At 45.2% G+C, this 21,910-nt stretch overlaps 1 protein-coding gene across 1 annotated transcript in view; it reads right to left on the reverse strand.

Annotated features, from left to right (window-relative positions):
• abcc2 (ATP-binding cassette, sub-family C (CFTR/MRP), member 2) overlaps window positions 1–21,910 on the reverse strand; it is a 75,749-nt gene that overhangs the window by 16,804 nt on the left and 37,035 nt on the right. The window contains exons 22-28 of the mRNA XM_041866550.2: window positions 16,891–16,999; window positions 16,189–16,408; window positions 15,874–16,028; window positions 15,453–15,608; window positions 4,175–4,374; window positions 2,525–2,651; window positions 1,111–1,212 (exon numbers count right to left, since the gene is read on the reverse strand). Coding sequence (XP_041722484.2) covers window positions 1,111–1,212; window positions 2,525–2,651; window positions 4,175–4,374; window positions 15,453–15,608; window positions 15,874–16,028; window positions 16,189–16,408; window positions 16,891–16,999 — 1,069 coding nt within the window. The remainder of the gene's footprint in view (window positions 1–1,110; window positions 1,213–2,524; window positions 2,652–4,174; window positions 4,375–15,452; window positions 15,609–15,873; window positions 16,029–16,188; window positions 16,409–16,890; window positions 17,000–21,910) is intronic.

Genomic DNA, 21,910 nt, shown 5'->3' on the forward strand with positions numbered 1-21,910 from the left:
ATAAACTAATGATCCATCATGTATAACATTCCTGGGAGTGTGTAAACTTACATTTTGTATTACCATATAATTTTTGTATGTTTTCTATAGCTATGTACTTGAAAATGTATCAATTGACCAATTCGGCACATTTGGAGCAGACTTAGTCCAGTATTGCAACGCTTCTCTGGATCAATCTGAAACTTTGCACACACACTGCTGCCGTCTAGTGGCAAACATCTAAATTGCGCCTAAACTGCAATATTATATTGTGGCCTTTGTCTTTTTTTTATTTTTTTTGAAAATGCATGTTTTTTTATTTGTATAATCTTTTACCATATCTAATGTGTTATATTCTCCTATATTAATTTCACATTTCCACAAACTTCAAAGTGTTTCCTTTCAAATGGTATCAAGAATATGCATATCCTTGCTTCAGGTCCTGAGCTACAGGCAGTTAGATTTGGGTATGTCATTTTAGGCGAACATTTAAAAAAAGGGTCCGATCCTTAAGAGGTTAAAAAAGTTTCTATATAGCACCAAAAAGGTTTCAGCTATCGTACAACCCCTTTTTGTTCTTTAAAGAACAAATCTAAAAGGTTCTACAAATAACCTTTTGAAAAACTATACAGGGCTCTTTACTGTTGTTAGCCATATTTTATTTTGTGTTGAATAAAAATTCCATAGGTGTTATTATTGTGTTAGTTGACAAGTTGAATCAGGTGTGCTAGCTCTGGAATAGATGGAACGGTTGGGGGTCTCCGAGGAGAGGTTTAAGAACCACTGATTTAGTCAATATATTTAACTTTTTCTTAACTTACACAAGGCCTTACGAGACACTTTAACAAGACACCGTCACTGGCTGTAGTCCTGTTCAACATTTAATGGCATAACACAACAGATTAAATCAACTGACACTCTCACTCATGGTTGCACAAAAAGAGCTGTGAGCAAACCATGCCCCAAAATATTCGAATGAGCTGCTGCCCCTAAGTTTTAACTATCCCTAAAAGAGGAAAGAACCCTTTTCTTAAAGCTGCAATATGTAACTTTTTTGGGCGAACCGACCAGATTCACATAGAAATGTGAGTTATACTGTATATCTGTCATTCTCATTGAACACACACAGACCTCATTCTCTATCTCCGTGTACTCGCTGACTCTCTCCACAGCTACGATGTTGGTCTCCAGTTCTGATGTCATCCTCACCAGCCAGTTCAGGGTCTGAGTCACCTACATGTCAGAGGTTAGGGGTCAGGGGTCACTACCACCAAGTCATCATCACCTTATTATCATTCCATCATTCATAAAATCCATTAAGTGCTTTTTACAAATACATATTTGTCAGGGAGTACTCAACAGTAACCCAGGCCTTAACCCTGATTCATCTCCTTACATAATAATAATAATAATAATAATAATAATAATAATAATAATAATAATAATAATAATAATAATAATAATAATTAATTATTATAATTATAATTAATTAATTACATTTGTAAAGTATTTTTCATCAAAAGATCAAAGTGCATACAAAGTAAAGTAATAATAATAACAATAATAATATTATATTCAGTATGTATAACCATTCAAGTACTGTGCAGAGGGTTTTGACCATGGGGGCTTCAGTTTAACAGAACTGAATCAGAGTTCAGGTTGGTTAGATGTTAATACAATGGCACTTCAATTTGAGAGCATCTACTCTTGACATTTACAGTATACTGTATGTGACTTCTGCTATCAGAATTTGATGAGTGCATGGAAAAGACAGGTCTAGATGCACAAAAGTCACATTGGCTGCGTTTACACAGGCAGCCCAATTCTGATCTATTTTTTATAATTTGGCAAAAGATCAGAATTGGGCTGCCTGTGTAAATGCAGCCAGAGTGTTGTGAAGGGTCATGGCACTGTAACAGGACATCTAATTGCTCCCAATTACCCCAGGCCACGCCCCTTGCCTCCACACCTGTTTCCTACTCCCTAATCACCTCTTCTCTTCTGTCACCCCTCTCAGTTCCCTATATAAGCAGAATATACAGTACATGTTAAGCCCATATTTTCCCCATAGTCACCTGGCACCACCTTGTCATTCACCATTTATGTTTATGTTCCTAATGTTTCCCTTTTTGTATCTCATCCAACCTTCCTACCTACCACACTACCGGCCCTACAAGCCCTACCAAACCTCCATTCCAAACCCTCCCCCATGTGCCTCTGTGTTCGTGTTCAACTCTAAACCTGGATCCCTTATCTCCTCATTCTGCATTCTGACCGATACCATGGTGGCAGCTCAAATCCTAAACCAGTTAGTCCTTTGAAACACCTCATACAGTCCTTCCTTCATTTTACTGAGATTTGACCATTGAAAGCACAGATTAACCATCCTCAACAAAACACTTCTCTCTCTGGTATAGTACAGTGAATTGAGAGATAAATAATCGGTTCCCCAAGGTCGTATTCAGTAGGCACAACACAGAAGAATACTGTTTGTGTGTGTGTGTGTGTGCGTGCATGTGTGTGTGCGTGCCTGTGGTGTACTCACGTTGAGGGCATAGGAGATGGAAAGGCCGACCAGGCCACTTTCCAGAGAGTCCCGGGAGATGACAGCAAGCAGAGCTGAGAAAAACACTACCAGGTTACCAAGGAACTCTAGACGGATGGCCAGCCACCTGCAGGACAGAAAGACAGGCATTACAGACAGATGGACAGACAGACAGACGATGCAGGCAGACAAACAAGACAGACCACAGACGGCTGCAGGCACCTTAATTGGGGAGGATGGGCTCAATCTTCACTAACGACATGTCACTGGCTTTGAGTAAAGCCAGTGTGTCTATGTATGCGGATGACTCAACACTATACACGTCAGCTACTACAGCGACTCAAATGACTACAACACTTAAGAAAGAGCTGCAGTTAGTTTCAGAATGTGTGGCAAAGAATAAGTTAGTCCTAGATATTTCAAAAACTAAAAGCATTGTATTTGGTACAAATCATTCACTAAACCCTAAATCTCAACTGAATCTTGTAATGAATAATGTAGAAATTGAGCAAGTTGAGGTGACTAAACTGCTTGAAGTAACCCTGGATTGTAAACTGTCATGGTCAAAACATATTGATATAACAGTAGCTAAGATGGGGAGAAGTCTGTCTACAATAAAGCGCTGCTCTGCCTTCTTAACAACACTATCAAGGCAGGTCCTACAGACCCTAGTTTTGTCGCACCTGGACTACTGTTCAGTCGTGTGGTCAGGTGCCACAAAGAGGGACTTAGGAAATTGCAATTGGCTCAGAACAGGGCAGCACGGCTGGCCCTTAGATGTACACAGAGAGCTAACATTAATAATATGCATGTCAATCTCTCCTGGCGCAAAGTGGAGGAGAGATTGACTTCATCACTACTTGTATTTGTGAGAGGTATTGACATGTTGAATGCACGAGCTGTCTGTTTGAACTACTGGCACACAGCTCAGACACCCATGCATACCCCACAAGACATGCCACCAGAGGTCTCTTCACAGTCCCCAAATCCAGAACAGACTATGGGAGGCGCACAGTACTACATAGAGCCATGACTACATGGAACTCATGCAAGCAGTAAAATTTGATTTAAAAAAATGATACAAATACACCTTATGGAACAGCGGGGACTGTGAAGCAACACAAGCATAGGCACAGACACATGCATACAACCACACGACAACATACGCACTATACACACACGTACACATTGATGTTGTGTTATAGATATGTGGAGATATAATAAGGGCCTGAGGGCACACACTTAATGTGTTGTGAAATCTGTTGTGAATATATTGTAATGTTTTTAAAATGGTATAACTGCCTTAATTTTGCTGGACCCCAGCTGCCTTGGCAGCAGCTAATGGGGATCCATAATAAATACAAATACAAATAGTAATGGCTGGAACGGAATAAATTGAATGGTATCGAACACGTCAAACACATAGTTTCCATGTGGTTGAAACCATTCCATTCACTCCCTTCCAGACATTATTATGAGCCATCCTCCCCTCAGCAACTTCATGTGAGACTGAGAGACAAGACTGACAAGACTGACAGACATTTAGTCAAACATTAGACATCACAGATACACCGTAACATTTCAGACAGAAAGGAACTGCACATTATAGAGTGCTGTTTTGATATGAAGAAAACTGAGTGTGTTCCTGACCTGTTGGAGACTATCCACGGGTAGACCGACTTGAGGTTTTCATCAATGACTTTCTCGTTGTGTTTGAGGAAGCGTTCCTGGTGTCCATAGGCCCGGATGACCGACAGACCAGACACTGTCTCTCCGAAGTGAGAGTAGATGGGAGACCGAGACACCGAGTCCAGACGACGCAGCTGCCGTGAGGTCGCCACGTAGAAACGCTGAGGGGAGAGAGAGAAGATGGAGGAATGGAGTGAAGGAGAGAGAGAATACTGATGTGGCACTGACCACGTTTACATGCACACCAATATCCTGTTATTATTCGGGATACTCAAGTATTCTGTTTTTGAGTTGACACATATAAACATCATATCCCGTTTACAATAACCCGAATAAGCTCCTATCCCGGTTTTGAGAAACCCAAATAAGATGCCTGGGATATGCATGTAAACATCTTATCCCGTTTACTGTCGTTTTTTTGCGGTCTGCGCAGACTCCGTTTTGCATAGTATCACCTTTGAAGTTCAGATAGGAACAGTAATAGTTGGAATAGTAACTGAAGTCTGGACACTGACTGTAGGCCTCACATGTAGCCTATTATAGTATTAACTCCTGCAGAATTAAGTGTTTCTTGGAGTAAAACTATAGACCATCTTGAGAAAATGTGAATGAATGCCCACGTGTTATATAGACTAAAAAGTGATAAAAATGTCATAACACATGATAAAAATGTCATAACACATGGACTCGAGTGTAGTATTGCTTTAATACAATGGGTTACCATTAAAAATCAAGATTATTTCCCAAACCATAAATATTTCAACAAAAAGTGATGCTACATTCACTAACACTGGTTGTCAAGTGACATTTTAGGCGTTCTCTGGTCGTTAGTTCTATTCGTATTGACTGCCATGTAAAGCAAAACTACCCAAGCGCTGGTTGATAGTTCCAGAACCTTGGTTTCTAGAGACGCTGTCCATGGTTCTGAAAACAGCACACGTCTGGTCTACGCATAGGAAAATTGAATGCCAGATTGAAACATTGTTTAAAGGCGCTGTCCGTAGATCTGAAAACAGCGCTGAAACATTGTAGCAAAGACATTGACACAGTTAAGAATAGAAACCACAATAACAATTTTTTTCAGAAGGTCACAGCATCGACAGCTATTGATTTATACTGAATTGCACATTTCCACGGGGCAGAGCTCATTGCCTAGGTTCTCATACATGTAGCCAGGACGATTCTCTCTGTCTCTTAATTGCATTTTTGTTTCTTCATTGAAACTCAGTGTTCCATATCTCAAACCATTTTTGTCTTCTTTTATTACGAATGAGTCTGGCTTCAGTTTGCGATTTCCTTCATTGCCTCTTCGGCCAAAGTGCAACTGCAAATCAAACCACACCGTATTCAGTAGGTGGCATAGAAATTCCGGTGTCACGGTATACTACGCCAGAACCCAGAAGCAGACCAGGACAAGGTACTTAGAGGAAAAGGTGAGTGTTTATTAATTGACTCCCGAGTGAGGCTGAATAATCCAGGGACAGAGCGGGTGGCGTGGATGGGTTGTTGAGGGTGCAGGGGTAGGTCCAGACATGGCTCGGCAGCCGCCGACCATCAGGCAGAGGTTGGGTGAAGGTTCCGGGTGAGAGACTGCAGACAGAACAAAACGGAGGTGAGTACACAGCAATTCAACAAGGTGCAAAACAACAAAAACTAACGCTAGAACTCAAGGCTGATACGCTGACAAACATACTGTTCATGGCTAACGATCCGGCAGGAACTGGATGTTTGGCCAGAGCCTAAGAAGGGTGATGATCAGGACCAGGTGTGCAGATTGCTGATGGGATGCAGGTGCGGAAAACAAGAGAGCTCCCCGGAGCGTTCCCGAACCCTCGGGAAACTGGAGATCACGAACAGGAAAAACTAGTCACCAGACAGGACCCGACTCAGACTGCCGGGATCGTTACAGTACCCCCTCCGACGAACGCCACCGGGCGGACCTCCCGGAGCGCCAGGATGGAGGCGGTAGGAAATCACTGATGAGGTCAGCATCTAGGACCTGTCGCCGCGGAATCCAACTCCTCTCTTCAGGACCATACCCCTCCCAGTCCACGAGATACTGGAAACCCCGGCCCCGCCGTCTGGAATCCATGATGCGACGCACCGTGTAGGCAGGACCACCTCCGATCATCCGAGGAGGAGGAGGAGGAGGCGGAGGAGGCAACAGAGGACTGAGGAAGACAGGCTTGAGGCAGGAGACATGAAAGGTGGGATGGACTCTGAGCGTCCTCGGTAGTTTGAGTCGAACTGCCACTGGATTGATCACCTTCTCCACCACAAACGGACCAATGAACTTCGGTAACAACTTCCTAGACTCAGTCCGTAAAGGAAGATCCCGTGTGGCCAACCAGACCCTATCTCCGATGGTGTAGGTGGGAGCGGGGATCCGGCGACGATTCGCCTGGAGCTGATACCGGTCCGAAACTCTAAGGAGTGCCTTTCTGGCCCGATGCCAGGTCCGGTGGCAACGACGAATATGGGCCTGAACAGAAGGCACTGAGAGCTCCTTCTCCTGAGAAGGGAACAAGGGAGGTTGGTAGCCATACAGGCACTGGAAGGGAGACATCCCAGTGGCAGATGTAGGGAGAGTATTGTGGGCATACTCAACCCAAGGCAACTGAGAGACCCAGGAGGTGGGGTTGGAAGAGACCAGACAGCGTAGCGTGGATTCCATCTTCTGGTTGGCTCTCTCCGCCTGACCATTGGATTGGGGGTGAAAACCAGATGTGAGACTGACTGTAGCTCCAATGGCCAAACAGAAGGACTTCCAGACAGCAGAGGTAAACTGAGGGCCACGGTCGGAAACGATATCACTGGGCAACCCGTGGACCCTGAAAACCTCCCTAACCAGGATCTCGGACGTCTCCGAGGCAGAGGGAAGCTTGGCAATAGGCACAAAGTGGGCGAACTTGCTGAATCTGTCCACGATCGTCAGAACGACCGTGTTCCCCTCAGAAGCGGGCAACCCAGTGACGAAGTCCAGGGGCCAGATGCGACCATGGTCGCCGGGGAATAGGAAGGGGGGTGAAGTAGTCCAGAGCTGGGCCGATTGGTACTCTTATTCTGCGCACACACTGGACAGGCAGCAACAAAACCCCGAGTATCCTCGGCCATGGCAGGCCACCAAAAACGTCTGCGAAGAAACGCCATTGTCCGAGCCACGCCAGGGTGACAAGCCATCTTGCTGGCGTGGGACCATTTGAGGACAGCAGGACGAACCGACTCAGGCACAAACAACCGACCGGGTGGACCGTTACCGGACCGGGCTGAGTCCGAAGGGCCGCCAGCACCTCCTCCTCAATCTTCCACATAACTGCTCCCACGACGCAGTTCCGGGGGAGGATTGTCTCGGTCTTGGACCCACTCTCCTCCGTCTTGGAGAACATCCGGGACAAGGCGTCCGCCTTGCCGTTCTTAGATCCAGGTCGGAACGTCAGGGCAAACTTGAATCGTCCGAAAAACAACGCCCACCTGGCCTGACGGGAGTTGAGACGTTTAGCCGATTGCACGTAAGCAAGATTCTTGTGGTCAGTCCAGACAATAAACGGTTGCTCCGCCCCCTCCAGCCAGTGGCGCCACTCCTCCAAGGCAAGTTTCACCGCGAGAAGCTCCCGGTTACCCACATCGTAATTCCTCTCCGCAGGCGAAAGGCGACGAGAGTAGTAGGCGCAGGGATGGAGTTTACTGTCCGTGGAGCATCGCTGCGACAGGATGGCGCCAACTCCCACATCAGACGCGTCCACTTCAACGACGAACTGACGGGCCGTGTCCGGTTGAGAGAGAATCGGTGCGTTGGTGAATCGCCTCTTCAAATCCAGAAACGCTCGATCCGCCTCCGGATTCCACTTGAAGGTCCTGATACTGGAAGTCAAGGCAGTTAACGGAGCGGCCACACGGCTGTAATCCCGGATGAATCTGCGGTAGAAATTCGCAAACCCCAAAAATCTCTGGAGCTGCAATCTCGTACCGGGCTGGACCCATTCCAGAACCGCTCTAACCTTCTCCTGGTCCATCCTAATCTCTCCCCTGGAGATGATGTACCCGAGAAAGGATGTCGTGTGGGCGTGAAACTCGCACTTCTCGGCCTTCACGAACAGGCGATTCTCCAACAATCGCTGCAGAACCTGCCGGACATGCTGGACGTGGTCGGAAGGTTCCTTCGAGAAGATCAGAATGTCATCCAGGTAAACAAACACAAAGAGACCGATCATATCTCTCAGGACGTCGTTCACCATACTCTGGAATACCGCTGGAGCATTGGTCAGTCCAAACGGCATCACCTGATACTCGAAGTGACCCATCGGTGTATTGAAACCCGTCAACCACTCGTCCCCCTCTCTGATCCGGACCAGGTGATACGCATTGCGTAGGTCTAGCTTGGTGAACACCGTAGCACCCTGTAAGGAGTCGAAGGCAGAACTCATCAAGGGCAGGGGATACTTGTTCTTGATCGTGATGTCATTCAACCCCCGATAATCAATACACGGTCGAAGAGAGCCATCCTTCTTACCCACAAAGAAGAATCCTGCCCCCAGGGGTGATGACGAGGGGCTAACGAGACCAGCAGCTAGGGACTCCTTGATGTAGGTCTCCAACGCCTCACGTTCAGGTCGGGAGATACTGTATAACCTTCCCTTGGGGTAGACAGCTCCAGGGACCAGGTTGATGGCACAATCATATGGTCGGTGGGGAGGGAGTGACAGAGCCTTCTGCTTACTGAAAACTTCCCCCAAATCGTGATATGTCTCGGGAACCAGGGACAAATCTGGGGGTTTAGCCTCAATCACCTGACTGGGAACCGAATGGGGGCAGGCAGTCTTGAGACAGTTAGCATGACAATCAAGGCTCCAACTCGTTACCTTGCCCGTCACCCAATCGAACGTGGGATTGTGTTCCTTCAGCCAGGGGTATCCAAGGACCAGAGGAACATGGGAAGACGGCAGAATGAAGAATGAAATCATCTCAGAATGATTCCCCGACAACCGCATCTTAACCGGTTCAGTCCTCATCGTGATACGTGCCAGACTACTGCCGTTCAGAGTGGTCGCTTCAATGGCTTCGGCAATTGCTCCTTGGAAAGCCCCAGCTGTTCCACCAACTCGGCATCAAGAAAGCTTCCATCGGCACCTGAATCGATAAAAGCGTTAAGCGCTAAGCTCTGATTCCTGTTCACAAGGGTAGCCGGGAAACGGGGTCTGACAGAGGTACTGAGAGGTTGAAACTGGCTCGCTAAAAGTCCTCCCAACTTTAGCGAGCCGGGCAGTTTGACGACCGCCGGGAACAGGTGGAGATGTAATGTCCCGAGCTACCACAGTAGAGGCAGCAGTTGGTCTGACGTCTATGTTGACGCTCCTCCTTGGTTAACCCGTGCCGCCCCACTTGCATGGGTTCAGAATCGGGAGAGAGGACCTCTCCACTAATCCATTGTGGAGGAGAATGATCGACGTGTTCTGGTCCACCACCCGACCCGACTGGGAACTGAGAAGCTGATCGATTGGACGGACCCCATTGCTTCTCCCTCCTTCGGCTCTCGGACTCGATTATCCACCCGAATAGACAAGGCTACCAAGCTGTCCAGGTCACTAGGCTCCGGATAGGAGATCAACTCATCCTTGAGCTGCTCCGACAGACCCTGGTAAAAGGCCGCTTGCAGAGACTCCTCGTTCCACCCACTCTCCACAGCCAACGTCTTGAACTCGATCACGAAGTCGGCCACGCTGCGAGTTCCTTGGTGAAGCGAAAACAGGCGCCTAGCTGCGTCCCTCCCTCGGACGGAATGGTCGAAGAGCTTCCTCATCTCGGCCGTGAACCCCTGGTATGAAGCCATGCAGGGGTCTTGTCGTTCCCAAACGGCTGAAGCCCACTCCAGCGCTCGACCACGCAGCAACGCAATCACAAAGGCTATCCTAGCCTTGTCTGTGGCATAAGAGTAGGGCTGTAGATCGAACACTAATCCACACTGCATAAGGAAGGAACGGCATCTTCCCAGCTCCCCTCATATCTATCCGGCGGCCGGAACCTCGGGCTCACGGAAGGACACAGCTCCCGAAGCGGCAGGCGAGATGGGGGAAACCGGTAGTGGATCCTCCACCGGAAACTTGCGTTGGTTCTGGACCTCCGTCAGACCGGTAGAAAGGTTCCGAACTGACAACGCGATCTCCTGTAGTACCGTGCTATGATGGCCCAACATCTTCTCCTGATGGGTAATGGCATGGCGAACAGAGTCCAGGTCCGCTGGGTTCATTACTGGCCGGATCGTTCTGTCACGGTATACTACGCCAGAACCCAGAAGCAGACCAGGACAAGGTACTTAGAGGAAAAGGTGAGTGTTTATTAATTGACTCCCGAGTGAGGCTGAATAATCCAGGGACAGAGCGGGTGGCGTGGATGGGTTGTTGAGGGTGCAGGGGTAGGTCCAGACATGGCTCGGCAGCCGCCGACCATCAGGCAGAGGTTGGGTGAAGGTTCCGGGTGAGAGACTGCAGACAGAACAAAACGGAGGTGAGTACACAGCAATTCAACAAGGTGCAAAACAACAAAAACTAACGCTAGAACTCAAGGCTGATACGCTGACAAACATACTGTTCATGGCTAACGATCCGGCAGGAACTGGATGTTTGGCCAGAGCCTAAGAAGGGTGATGATCAGGACCAGGTGTGCAGATTGCTGATGGGATGCAGGTGCGGAAAACAAGAGAGCTCCCCGGAGCGTTCCCGAACCCTCGGGAAACTGGAGATCACGAACAGGAAAAACTAGTCACCAGACAGGACCCGACTCAGACTGCCGGGATCGTTACATCCGGAGAATATTACCCATCTCCTGTTTTGAAACAGTTGCCAGATCAATGTTTATCCCCTTTTCTGACAGTCATTCCAGAAAGCACTTCACTGCCCAGTTGGTTTGTCTTGATGTAGCTTCTTCATTTCTCTCCTTTTCTATGTCGTCTATAGCAGCGCTAACGTTACTGATTTCTGCATGTCTAACGTTAACACTAGGCTCAGGTTGATGGTCCGCTTGCTCTTCTTCTTGTTTTATTTCTTTCATATCCTCCTCCTCTTCTTGTTGGCACCATTCTTCAAACGTTAGTGGATAAAACAAATCAAAAGTAACTTTAAAATCATCCATGACGACTTACAGGTGCTAATGCTAGTAGTTGTAAAAGTAGTAGTGGCAGTGCATTGCTAGCTAACGACGTAAACGATGCCACTTCATATGAACGTGGCCATGTGTATGTTGTCTCATAGCTACTGTAGCATGGGCAGGAGAGGCTTTAATAATGGGAATTCCAAACCACCCATTGTATAATTAGTATTCTAGAGCATCAAGTAATGACAGAAGAGAAGCTGCATGTATCTAATTATAGACAAGATGACTAACAAATAGCCTATTATAAGCAGACAAATACTATATCAAAAACTCCATGTCAAAAAAATTGTTATGCCGTCCCTGGGCAAATTAGGAATATTCTGTTTATTCGTGGATATAGGGATACTCGTAAGCGGGTATCAAAGGTGCATATAAACATCTTATCCTGAATAAGATCTTAACCGGGATATGAGCTATTATCCGGAATACTGTACGCATGTAAACCTGGTCAGCGACAGGACCATCTTTATCTGCCCCCACTCTCTCCCTCTCTCGCTCTTTTCCACCCTCTCCCTCCGTCTCTCTCCCCCATTCCTTTCAGTCCCAATGATGTAGGCCTCCTGTAGCTCAGTTGGTAGAGCATGTATGTAAAAATGTTAAAAAATAAAACAATAAAAAGTACTGTATACCCTAGATTGCTGGTGCTACACTACATGACCAAAAGGTATGTGGACACCTGCTCGTCGAACATCTCATTCTAAAATTATGGGCATTAATATGGAGTTGGTCCCCCCTTTGCAGCTATAACAGCCTCCACTCTTCTGGGAAGGCTTTCCACTAGATGTTGGAACATTGCTGCGGGGACTTGCTTCCATTCAAACCATTTCTGTATGGACCACGCTTTGTACACGGGGGCACTGTCATGCTGAAACAGGAAAGGGCCTTCCCCAAACTGTTGCCACAAAGTTGGAAGCACAGAATCATCTAGAATGTCATTGTATGCTGTAGCGTTAAGATGTCCCTTTACTGGAACTAAGGGGCCTAGCCCGAACCATGAAAAACAGACCCAGACCATTATTCCTCCTCCACCAAACTTTAAGGTTGCACTATGCATTGGGGCAGGTAGCGTTCTCCTGGCATCCGCCAAACCCTGATTTGTCCGCTGGACTGCCAAATGGTGAAGCGTGATTCATCACTCCAGAGAATGCATCTTCACTGCTCCAGAGTCCAATGGCAGCAAGCTTCACACCACTCCAGCCGAAGCTTGGCATTGCACATGGTGATCTTAGGCTTGTGTGCGGCTGCTCGACCATAGAAACCCATTTCATGAAGCTCCTTCGTTAGTGAGCGTTGCAACCGAAGACAGACGGTTTTGATGCGCTACGAGCTTCAGCACTCAGTGGTCCCGTTCTGTGAGCTTGTGTGGCCCACCACTTCGCAGCTGAGCCGTTGTTGCTGCTAGACGTTTCCACTTCACAATAACAGCCCTTACAGTTGACCGGGGCATCTCTAGTAGGGCAGAAATTTGACGAACTGACTTGTTGGAAAGGTGGCATCCTAAGACGGTGCCATGTTGAAAGTCACTGAGCTCTTCAGTAAGGCCATTCTACTGCCAATGTTTGTCTATGGAGATTGCATGGCTGTATGCTCGATTTGATACACCTGTCAGCAACAGGTGTTGCTGAAATAGCCAAATCCACTAATTTGAAGGGGTAACCACATTCTTTTGTATATATAGTGTCTTTATTGGCCAATAAGAAGCTTTGAAGCCACCATCCTCCATATTGGTACTCAGAAGGAGCAGTCCTCCATAGGAATTAATGGAATTCTACAGTATTTCAAGAAACATTTTCAAGGCCCAAATTACTGTATTTGTTGTAGTGGGGACAGTAACAGTAGTACTCTCTTAAAATTCTACTTTTAAGGATTTATAGTTTTTAATATAGTTATATATTTGTTTAAATTATGGATTCCGAAGGTCGTGGGCGCCCCCGTGCCACCCCACTTCTTTGTGTTGTAATTTCACTTTGAACGAAAACAAGGGGGTTGAGCGCTGAGCCGTCTTGGGCTGGCCTTCTGGGCAAGGTGTGTTTGTCTTTGCGCTAAATCCCGCCTACTCGAATGACCCTGCTGCCATGGTACCCAGAGCAGGAGAGGAAGTGAAAGTCACATGCAAGTTACAGCCGCCAGAAACAAACACAGAGCAGACAAAGCCAACAAACTAGCTAGCTAGCTAAGTTGTTTGCAGATAAACTGTCCTGGTAGCAGGGACAACGTTTTCTGATAATGTCGACACCAACAAGCATCATTCTCGGTTCTTGGATCTGAATCAACTCAACCCCAAAATTGAAAAAGAAGCGAGAAAAAGACTGTTCATCATAACCAATCCAGAAACCGGATAAACATTGGAATTAATTTTGAAAGATGGAAGAGTGATGCCGAAATGGCCACCGTTCTCATGGACTGGTAGGTAAGTGTTGTTTTTCAACCACTCCACAAATGTCTTGTTAACAAACTATAGTTTTGGCAAGTCGGTGTATGACACAAGTAATTTTTCCAACAATTGTTTACAGACAGATTATTTCACTTATAATTCACTATATCACAATTCCAGTGGGTCAGAAGTTTACATACACTAAATTGACTGTGCCTTTAAACAGCTTGGAAAATTCCAGAAAATGATGTCATGGCTTTAGAAGCTTCTGAGAGGCTAATTGACATCATTTGAGTCAATTGGAGGTGTACCTGTGGATGTATTTCAAGGCCTACCTTCAAACTCAGTGCCTCTTTGCTTGACATCATGGGAAAATCAAAAGAAATCAGCCAAGACCTCAGAAGAAAAAGGTAAACCTCCACAAGTCTGGTTCATCCTTGGGAGCAATTTCCAAATGCCTGAAGGTACCACGTTCATCTGTACAAACAATAGTACGCAAGTATAAACACCATGGGACCACGCAGCCGTCATACCACTCAGGAAGGAGACGCGTTCTGTCTCCTAGAGATGAACGTACTTTGGTGCGAAAAGTGCAAATCAATCACAGAACAACAGCAAAGGACCTTGTGAAGATGCTGGAGGAAACAGGTACAAAAGTATCTATATCCACAGTAAAACGAGTCCTATATCGACATAACCTGAAAGGCTGCTCAGCAAGGAAGAAGCCACTGCTCCAAAACCGCCATAAAAAAGCCAGACTACAGTTTGCAATTGCACATGGGGACAAAGATCGTACTTTTTGGAGAAATGTCCTCTGGTCTGATGAAACAAAAATAGAACTGTTTAGCCATAATGACCATCGTTATGTTTGGAGGAAAAAGGGGGGTGGCTTGCAAGCCGAAGAACACCATCTCAACCGTGAAGCACGGGGGTGGCAGCATCATGCTGTGGGGGTGCTTTGCTGCAGGAGGGACTGGTGCACTTCACAAAATAGATGGCATCATGAGGAAGGACAATTATGTGGATAAATTGAAGCAACATCTCAAGACATCAATCAGGAAGTTAACGCTTGGTCGCAAATGGGTCTTCCAAATGGACAATGACCCCAAGCATACCTCCAAAGTTGTGGCAAAATGGCTTAAGTACAACAAAGTCAATGTATTGGAGTGGCCATCACAAAGCCCTGACCTCATTCTTATAGAAAGCATGTGGAAGGCTTCCCAAAACGTTTGACCCAAGTTAAACAATTTAAAGGCAATGCTACCAAATACTAATTGAGTGTATGTAAACGTCTGACCGACTGGGAATGTGATGAAAGAAATAAAAGCTGAAATAAATCATTCTCTCTACTATTATTCTGACATTTCACATTCTTAAAATAAAGTGGTGATCCTAACTGACCTAACACAGGGAATTTTTACTAGGATTAAATATCAGGAATTATGAAAAACAGTTTAAATGTATTTGGCTAAGGTGTATGTAAACTTCCGACTTCAACTGTACATACCTGTATACTTGGCAAAAATGTATGTTGACATTAATAAATGTATTTCTATAGCTTCCCAAATATTGGTGGAGGAGTACAGAAATGGCTGTGCAGTGGCTTCAAAACAGCACCCCCGTATGTCATCTAGGATTTATATACATCATTGCTCAGTCCCTTTCCCTCCCTCTCTCCTCCAACCACACACTCCTTTCTCTGTTTCTCTCTCTCTCTACCTGAACGAAGTAGTAGACCACAGCCAGAGGGACGATGATGGCGGTGAAAATGGGCGTGGCCAGGCAGATGACAAACAGCGTTCCAAGCACACCCAGGAAACACATGATCCAGGAGCGAAACGATTGGGGGATGGCCTCGTCCACTGTGAATATGTCCTACAACAGGAAACAGGTGGTGACATCATCAAACAATAATATGGCATCACCAACAAGGATAAAGCGAACGCAGGGGTAATGGAATATTCAAATAAGCCAGAGCTACGTTCATTAGGGCACGCAACGGAAAGCGGTTTAAAACGTTTTGCGAAAGAAAACATTTGTGACCGAAGTCCAGATAGTTCCTCTGTGTTTCAGTCCGTTTTTTTTTTTTTTCATTTGGTGCCTAATGAACACAGCACAGTTGCAGGTTTAGCCCCTATACCTTGGCAAAGCGGTTGACAACCCTGCCGGATGGCGTAGTGTCAAAGAACATCATGGGAACACGAAGAATGTTGTTGAGCAGCCGGGAGTGGAGGATACGAGACGCATTGATAGAGCCGTTAGCCAGGAGTAGGGTGCCCATGAATACAAATAAACCTGTTGTGAGGAGAGGAGACCATTTTAATAAAACAGGTGTGTGTGTGTGTCTACAAATGGACAATACAGTCTTATTCTTCTCTCACGCTCACCTACTTCATAAGGTGTATTTAACATGGACAATGAAGCAACCTTTCTCTTTCTCTTCTTCTCCTCTTACCTTGAGCCACGCCCAGCGCACCGAATACACCAATCCGAGTGTCCCTCTTCCAGGTGGGGTAGGTTATGTTGTAGTAATCCTCTGCATCATTGGTCCAGTCACTCAGCCACAGGTTCTGACCAATGAAAGCCACGTTCTGGATGAAGTACACCAGGAAGAACATGATGGAGTAGCCCCAGCCCATTGCACGTAGGTACTGGAGATACACCGAGAACTTCACCTGGAGAGAGAGAAAGAGAGAGACGGAGAGAGAGGGAGAAAGATAGAGAGAGACAGAAGAAGAAAAATAATCATGCCAATAAAGCACCTCAAATTGAAATGAATTGAGAGAGAGACAACAAAGAGAGAACGATGGATGTCTTTTAACTACATACACTTCAAAGAGAGAATCTTTACTGTTAGATGTTTTTTTCTCTGAATGCTTTTTAGCTTTTAATATTAAACAAATTATAGTTTCAACAGGATGTATTGGGGTTATTATTACTATTATTACCACTAGAAGGACTCTTTTGAGTGCATATGATTTCTCATACAATGCGCGCCCCATGCCTTGAATGACCAGTTGCCATTGAGTTTGTAGACTAGTGCATTTGATTTCTGGGTTCTTGCAGGGTTCTACAAACAGTAAGTGGTCTTGCTTTTTCCACCTCCATACCAAGGCTCTAAGTCAATACAGCCCACAATTTACTGCCCACAATATACCTGTCCCGTCTCCATGGTTTCCTTCTCGATCAGCCTCTGGCCTTTCTTGGTCTCGTCGTCAGCAGGTGGCTTCGGTTTCTTTAGGGAACTGTTCTTTCTCAACCTGACACTGGGAAACACACACAGATTGGGAGAAGAGGTGAGGGGATGGAGGAGAAAAGGAGGGGAAAGTGTGAGTGTATGTTCGATAATAAACACAAATACTTAAATGTCAGCGGTATTGGAGGAGAAAAATGTTTTGAAGGTGGAGTGAAATAATGTCGATTCTCACTGTAGAAGATGGAAGGATGAAGGGCAAGGACGAGAGAGAGAGAAGATGGAGTCATTCACAAATGATGTACTAAAGTGACAATGGTAGTAGGCCTATATAAGGACTCTCTCTTTCTCCCTCTCTCTCTCTCTCTCTCTCTCTCTCTCTAGTTCGTTCTCTCTGTTTGCAGAGGGGTCATACCCATAGGGGGCACAGGGGCACGTGACCCCTCAGCTTTGTTCTGTAAAAAAATATATACAATTAAAATAAACAATTGGGGGGTAATTTTAGTTGTTGTTGTTTCTCTGTAATACTACTAGCCACCATTTTTATGAGGGTACAATTCAAGGTTATTCTGGCTGGAAAAGGAGGAAACGACTTGAAAAAGAAACTGAGTTGGAAAGGAAAATTAAAGTCCTAGAATTACGTAATTACAGTGCATTTGGAAAGTATTCAGACCCCTTAACTTTTTCCACATTTTGTTACGTTACAGCCTTATTCTAAAATTGATTTTTTTTTTAAGCCCTCAATCTACACACAATACCCCATAATGACAAAGTGAAAACAGGTTTGTTGTAAAAAATAAAATAAAACAAATACCTTATTTACATAAGTATTCAGACTCTTTGCTATGAGATTTGAAATTGAGCTCAGATGCATCCTGTTTCCATTGATCATCCTTGCGATATTTCTACAACTTGATTGGAGTCCACCTGTGGTAAAGGCTCACACCTGTCTAGCAAAAACCAAGCCATGAGGTCGAAGGAATTGTCCATAGAGATCCGAAACAGGATTGTGTCGAGGAACCGATCTGGGGAAGCATTGAAGGTCCCCAAGAACACAGTGGCCTCCATCATTATTAAATGGAATCATTTTGGAACCACCAAGACTCTTCCTAGAGCCAAACTGAGCAATCGGGGGAGAAGGGCCTTGGTCAGGGAGGTGACCAAGAACCCAATGGTCACTCTGACAGAGCTCCAGAGTTCCTCTGTGGAGATGGGAGAACCTTCCAGAAGGACAACCATCTCTGCAGCACTCCACGAATCAGTGGCCAGACGGAAGCCACTCCTCAGTAAAAGGCACATGACAGCCCGCTTGGCATTTGCAAAAGGCCCCTAAAGTCTCTCAGACCATGAGAAACAAGATTCTCTGGTCTGATGAAACCAAGATTGAACTCTTTGGCCTGAATGCTAAGCGTCACGTCTGGAGGAAACCTGTCACCATCTCTACGGTGAAGCATGGTGGTGGCAGCATCATGCTGTGGGGATGTTTTTCAGCGACAGGGACTGGGAGACAAGTCAAGATCAAGGGAAAGATGAAAGGAGCAAAGTGCAGAGATATCCTTGATGAAAACCTGCTCCAGAGCGCTCAGGACCTGAGACTGGTGTGAAGGTTCACCTTCCAACAGGACAACGACCCTAAGCACTTAGCCAAGACCATGCAGGAATGGCTTCTGGACAAGACTCTAAATGTCCATGAGTGGCCCAGCCAGAGCCCGGACTTGAACCTGATCGAACACCTCTGGAGGGACCTGAAAATAGATGTGCAGTGACGCTCCCCATCCAACCTGATAGAGCTTGAGAGGATCTCCAGAGAAGAATGGGAGAAACTCCCCAAATACAGGTGTGCCAAGCTTGTAGCGTCATACTCAAGAAGACTCGAGGCTGTAATCATTACTAAAGGTGCTTCAACAAAGTATTGAGTAAAGGGTCTGAATACTTATGTAAGTATTTCTACAACTCAAAAACGTATTGTACTGAGAAAGACCTTTAGACTTTTTTTGATTGCATTAATTTACCAAAGTTGCACATGTGCTTAAGTCCCAACTGGATGAACCAATCTCAATACAGGAAATCCACAATGCCATTGTAGAGCTCCCAAAATTAGAGGCACCGGGAAGTGATGGTTATACCTCAGAATTTTATAAGCAGTTTGCAACTATACTTTCACCAATACTGCTTAGACGGTATACATTTTTTTTGGATCATGGTATTGTAAATGGAACTACTGCTGAGGCAATTATCACACTCATTGCTAAAGGGGGAAAATACCTGTCCCAATGCTCTAACCATACACCAATCGCTTTACTGAATGTTGATTTTTAAGATACTTTCTAAATTATTAGCAAACAGACTTAGGAAAGTTATTCACCCTTTGATTTCAACTGACCAGGTTGGTTTCATTTCAAATCAATGTAGCTCAGATAATGCAGGGGCATTTTGGTGTATAAAGCTATGATGTTGAAGGTACCAGCTGTAGCATTATCACTTGACGCTGAAAAAGCGTTTAATCAAGTAGAGTGGACATTTTTATTCTATACAATGGAAAGATTTGGGTTTGGTCCTTTAATTATAAGATGGGTTTCCGGTATATACAATAGCCCTAGAGCAGCAGTTATAACAAATGGTATTATATATTATTTATTTCCGTTGGAGAGGGGCACAAGGCAGGGATGTCCGATGTCTCCCTTGCCCTTTGTTTTAGCGTTAGAACCATTAGCAGAAGCCATAAGATGATAACTGATATTGAAGGTATTGTGGTGGGAAAGCATGAGCATAAACTGGCAGTAAATGCAGATGACATATTATTGTTTGTTAGGAATCCAAAAACGTCAATTACGGGGCTACTTAAGTTGGTCAGAGATTGCTGGCTTCAAAATAAACTGGAAATAGTCAGAGGTTACTCCGATAAATGATCTATGTACTGAAGACCAAATTTCAGATACAAATTTTGTTTGGGCTCCGGAAGGTCTGAAATATCTTGGTATTTTCCTATCATCAAATATTAAGTTAATGGTTGAAGAGAACTTGGAAGCTATTGTGAATTCCTTGAAAGCAGACTTTGTAAGATGGTCCTCCCTCTTTTTAACGTTCCGAGCAAGAATTGAAATAATAAAAATGACAGTGGCTCCAACAATCAATTACAAACTAAGCATGTTACCTCTCAATCTACCGCAATCCCTTCTTTAAGAAGATCAATGAAATTATCACTAAATGTATATGGAATTCAAAGCAACACCGCATCGGCTTATAGAAACTAATGATGCCAAAATATAAAGGTGGCATGGCACTTCCTGATATTAAAACATATTACATGTCATACAGTGAGGGAAAAAAGTATTTGATCCCCTGCTGATTTTGTACGTTTGCCCACTGACAAAGACATGATCAGTCTATAATTTTAATGGTAGGTTTATTTGAACAGTGAGAGACAGAATAACAACAAAAAAATCCAGAAAAACGCATGTCAAAAATGTTATGAATTGATTTGCATTTTAATGAAGGAAATAAGTATTTGACCCCTCTGCAAAACATGACTTAGTACTTTGTGGCAAAACCCTTGTTGGCAATCACAGAGGTCAGACGTTTCTTGTAGCCACTAGGTTTGCACACATCTCAGGAGGGATTTTGTCCCACTCCTCTTTGCAGATCTTGTCCAAGTCATTAAAGTTTTGAGGCTGACGTTTGGCAAATCGAACCTTCAGCTCCCTCCACAGATTTTCTATGGGATTAAGGTCTGGAGACTGGCTAGGCCACTCCAGGACCTTAATGTGCTTCTTCTTGAGCCACTCCTTTGTTGCCTTGGCCGTGTGTTTTGGGTCATTGTCATGCTGGAATACACATCCACGACCCATTTTCAATGCCCTGGCTGAGGGAAGGAGGTTCTCCCTTTGATGCGGTGAAGTTGTCCTGTCCCCTTAGCAGAAAAACACCCCCAAAGCATAATGTTTTCACCTCCATGTTTGACGGTGGGGATGGTGTTCTTGGGGTCATAGGCAGCATTTCTCCTCCTCCAAACACGGCGAGTTGAGTTGATGCCAAAGAGCTCGATTTTGGTCTGATCTGACCACAACACTTTCACCCAGTTCTCCTCTGAATCATTCAGATGTTCATTGGCAAACTTCAGACGGGCATGTATATGTGCTTTCTTGAGCAGGGGGAACTTGCGGGCGCTGCAGGATTTCAGTCCTTCATGGCGTAGTGTGAAAACCAATTGTTTTCTTGGTGACTATGGTCCCAGCTGCCTTGAGATCATTGACAAGATCCTCCCGTGTAGTTCTGGGCTGATTCCTCACCGTTCTCATGATCATTGCAACTCCACGAGGTGAGTCTTGCATGGAGCCCCAGGCTGAGGGAGATTGACAGTTATTTTGTGTTTCTTCCATTTGCGAATAATCGCACCAACTGTTGTCACCTTCTCACCAAGCTGCTTGGTGATGGTCTTGTAGCCCATTCCAGCCTTGTGTATGTCAACAATCTTGTCCCTGACATCCTTGGAGAGCTCTTTGGTCTTGGCCATGGTGGAGAGTTTGGCATCTGATTGATTGATTGATTGCTTCTGTGGACAGGTGTCTTTTATACAGGTAACAAGCTGAGATTAGGAGCACTCCCTTCAAGAGTGTGCTCCTAATCTCAGCTCGTTACCTGTATAAAAGACACCTGGGAGCCAGAAATCTTTCTGATTGAGAGGGGGTCAGATATTTATTTCCCCTCATTCAAATGCAAATCAATTTATAACATTTTTGACATGCGTTTTTCTGGATTTTGTTGTTGTTATTCTGTCTCTCACTGTTCAAATAAACCTATCATTAAAATTATAGACTGATCATGTCTTTGTCAGTGGGCAAACGTACAAAATCAGCAGGGGATCAAATACTTTTTTCCATCACTGTATGTAGCCAGACCAATTATATACTGGCTCTACCCACCAAAATAACCCCCCTCTTGGGTAGCAATTGAAGAAGAAATGTTCCACCCCATGCCACTTAGA

This window comes from Coregonus clupeaformis, chromosome 37 (genome assembly GCF_020615455.1).
Source record: "Coregonus clupeaformis isolate EN_2021a chromosome 37, ASM2061545v1, whole genome shotgun sequence".
In the NCBI taxonomy this organism is placed as follows: Eukaryota; Metazoa; Chordata; class Actinopteri; order Salmoniformes; family Salmonidae; genus Coregonus; species Coregonus clupeaformis.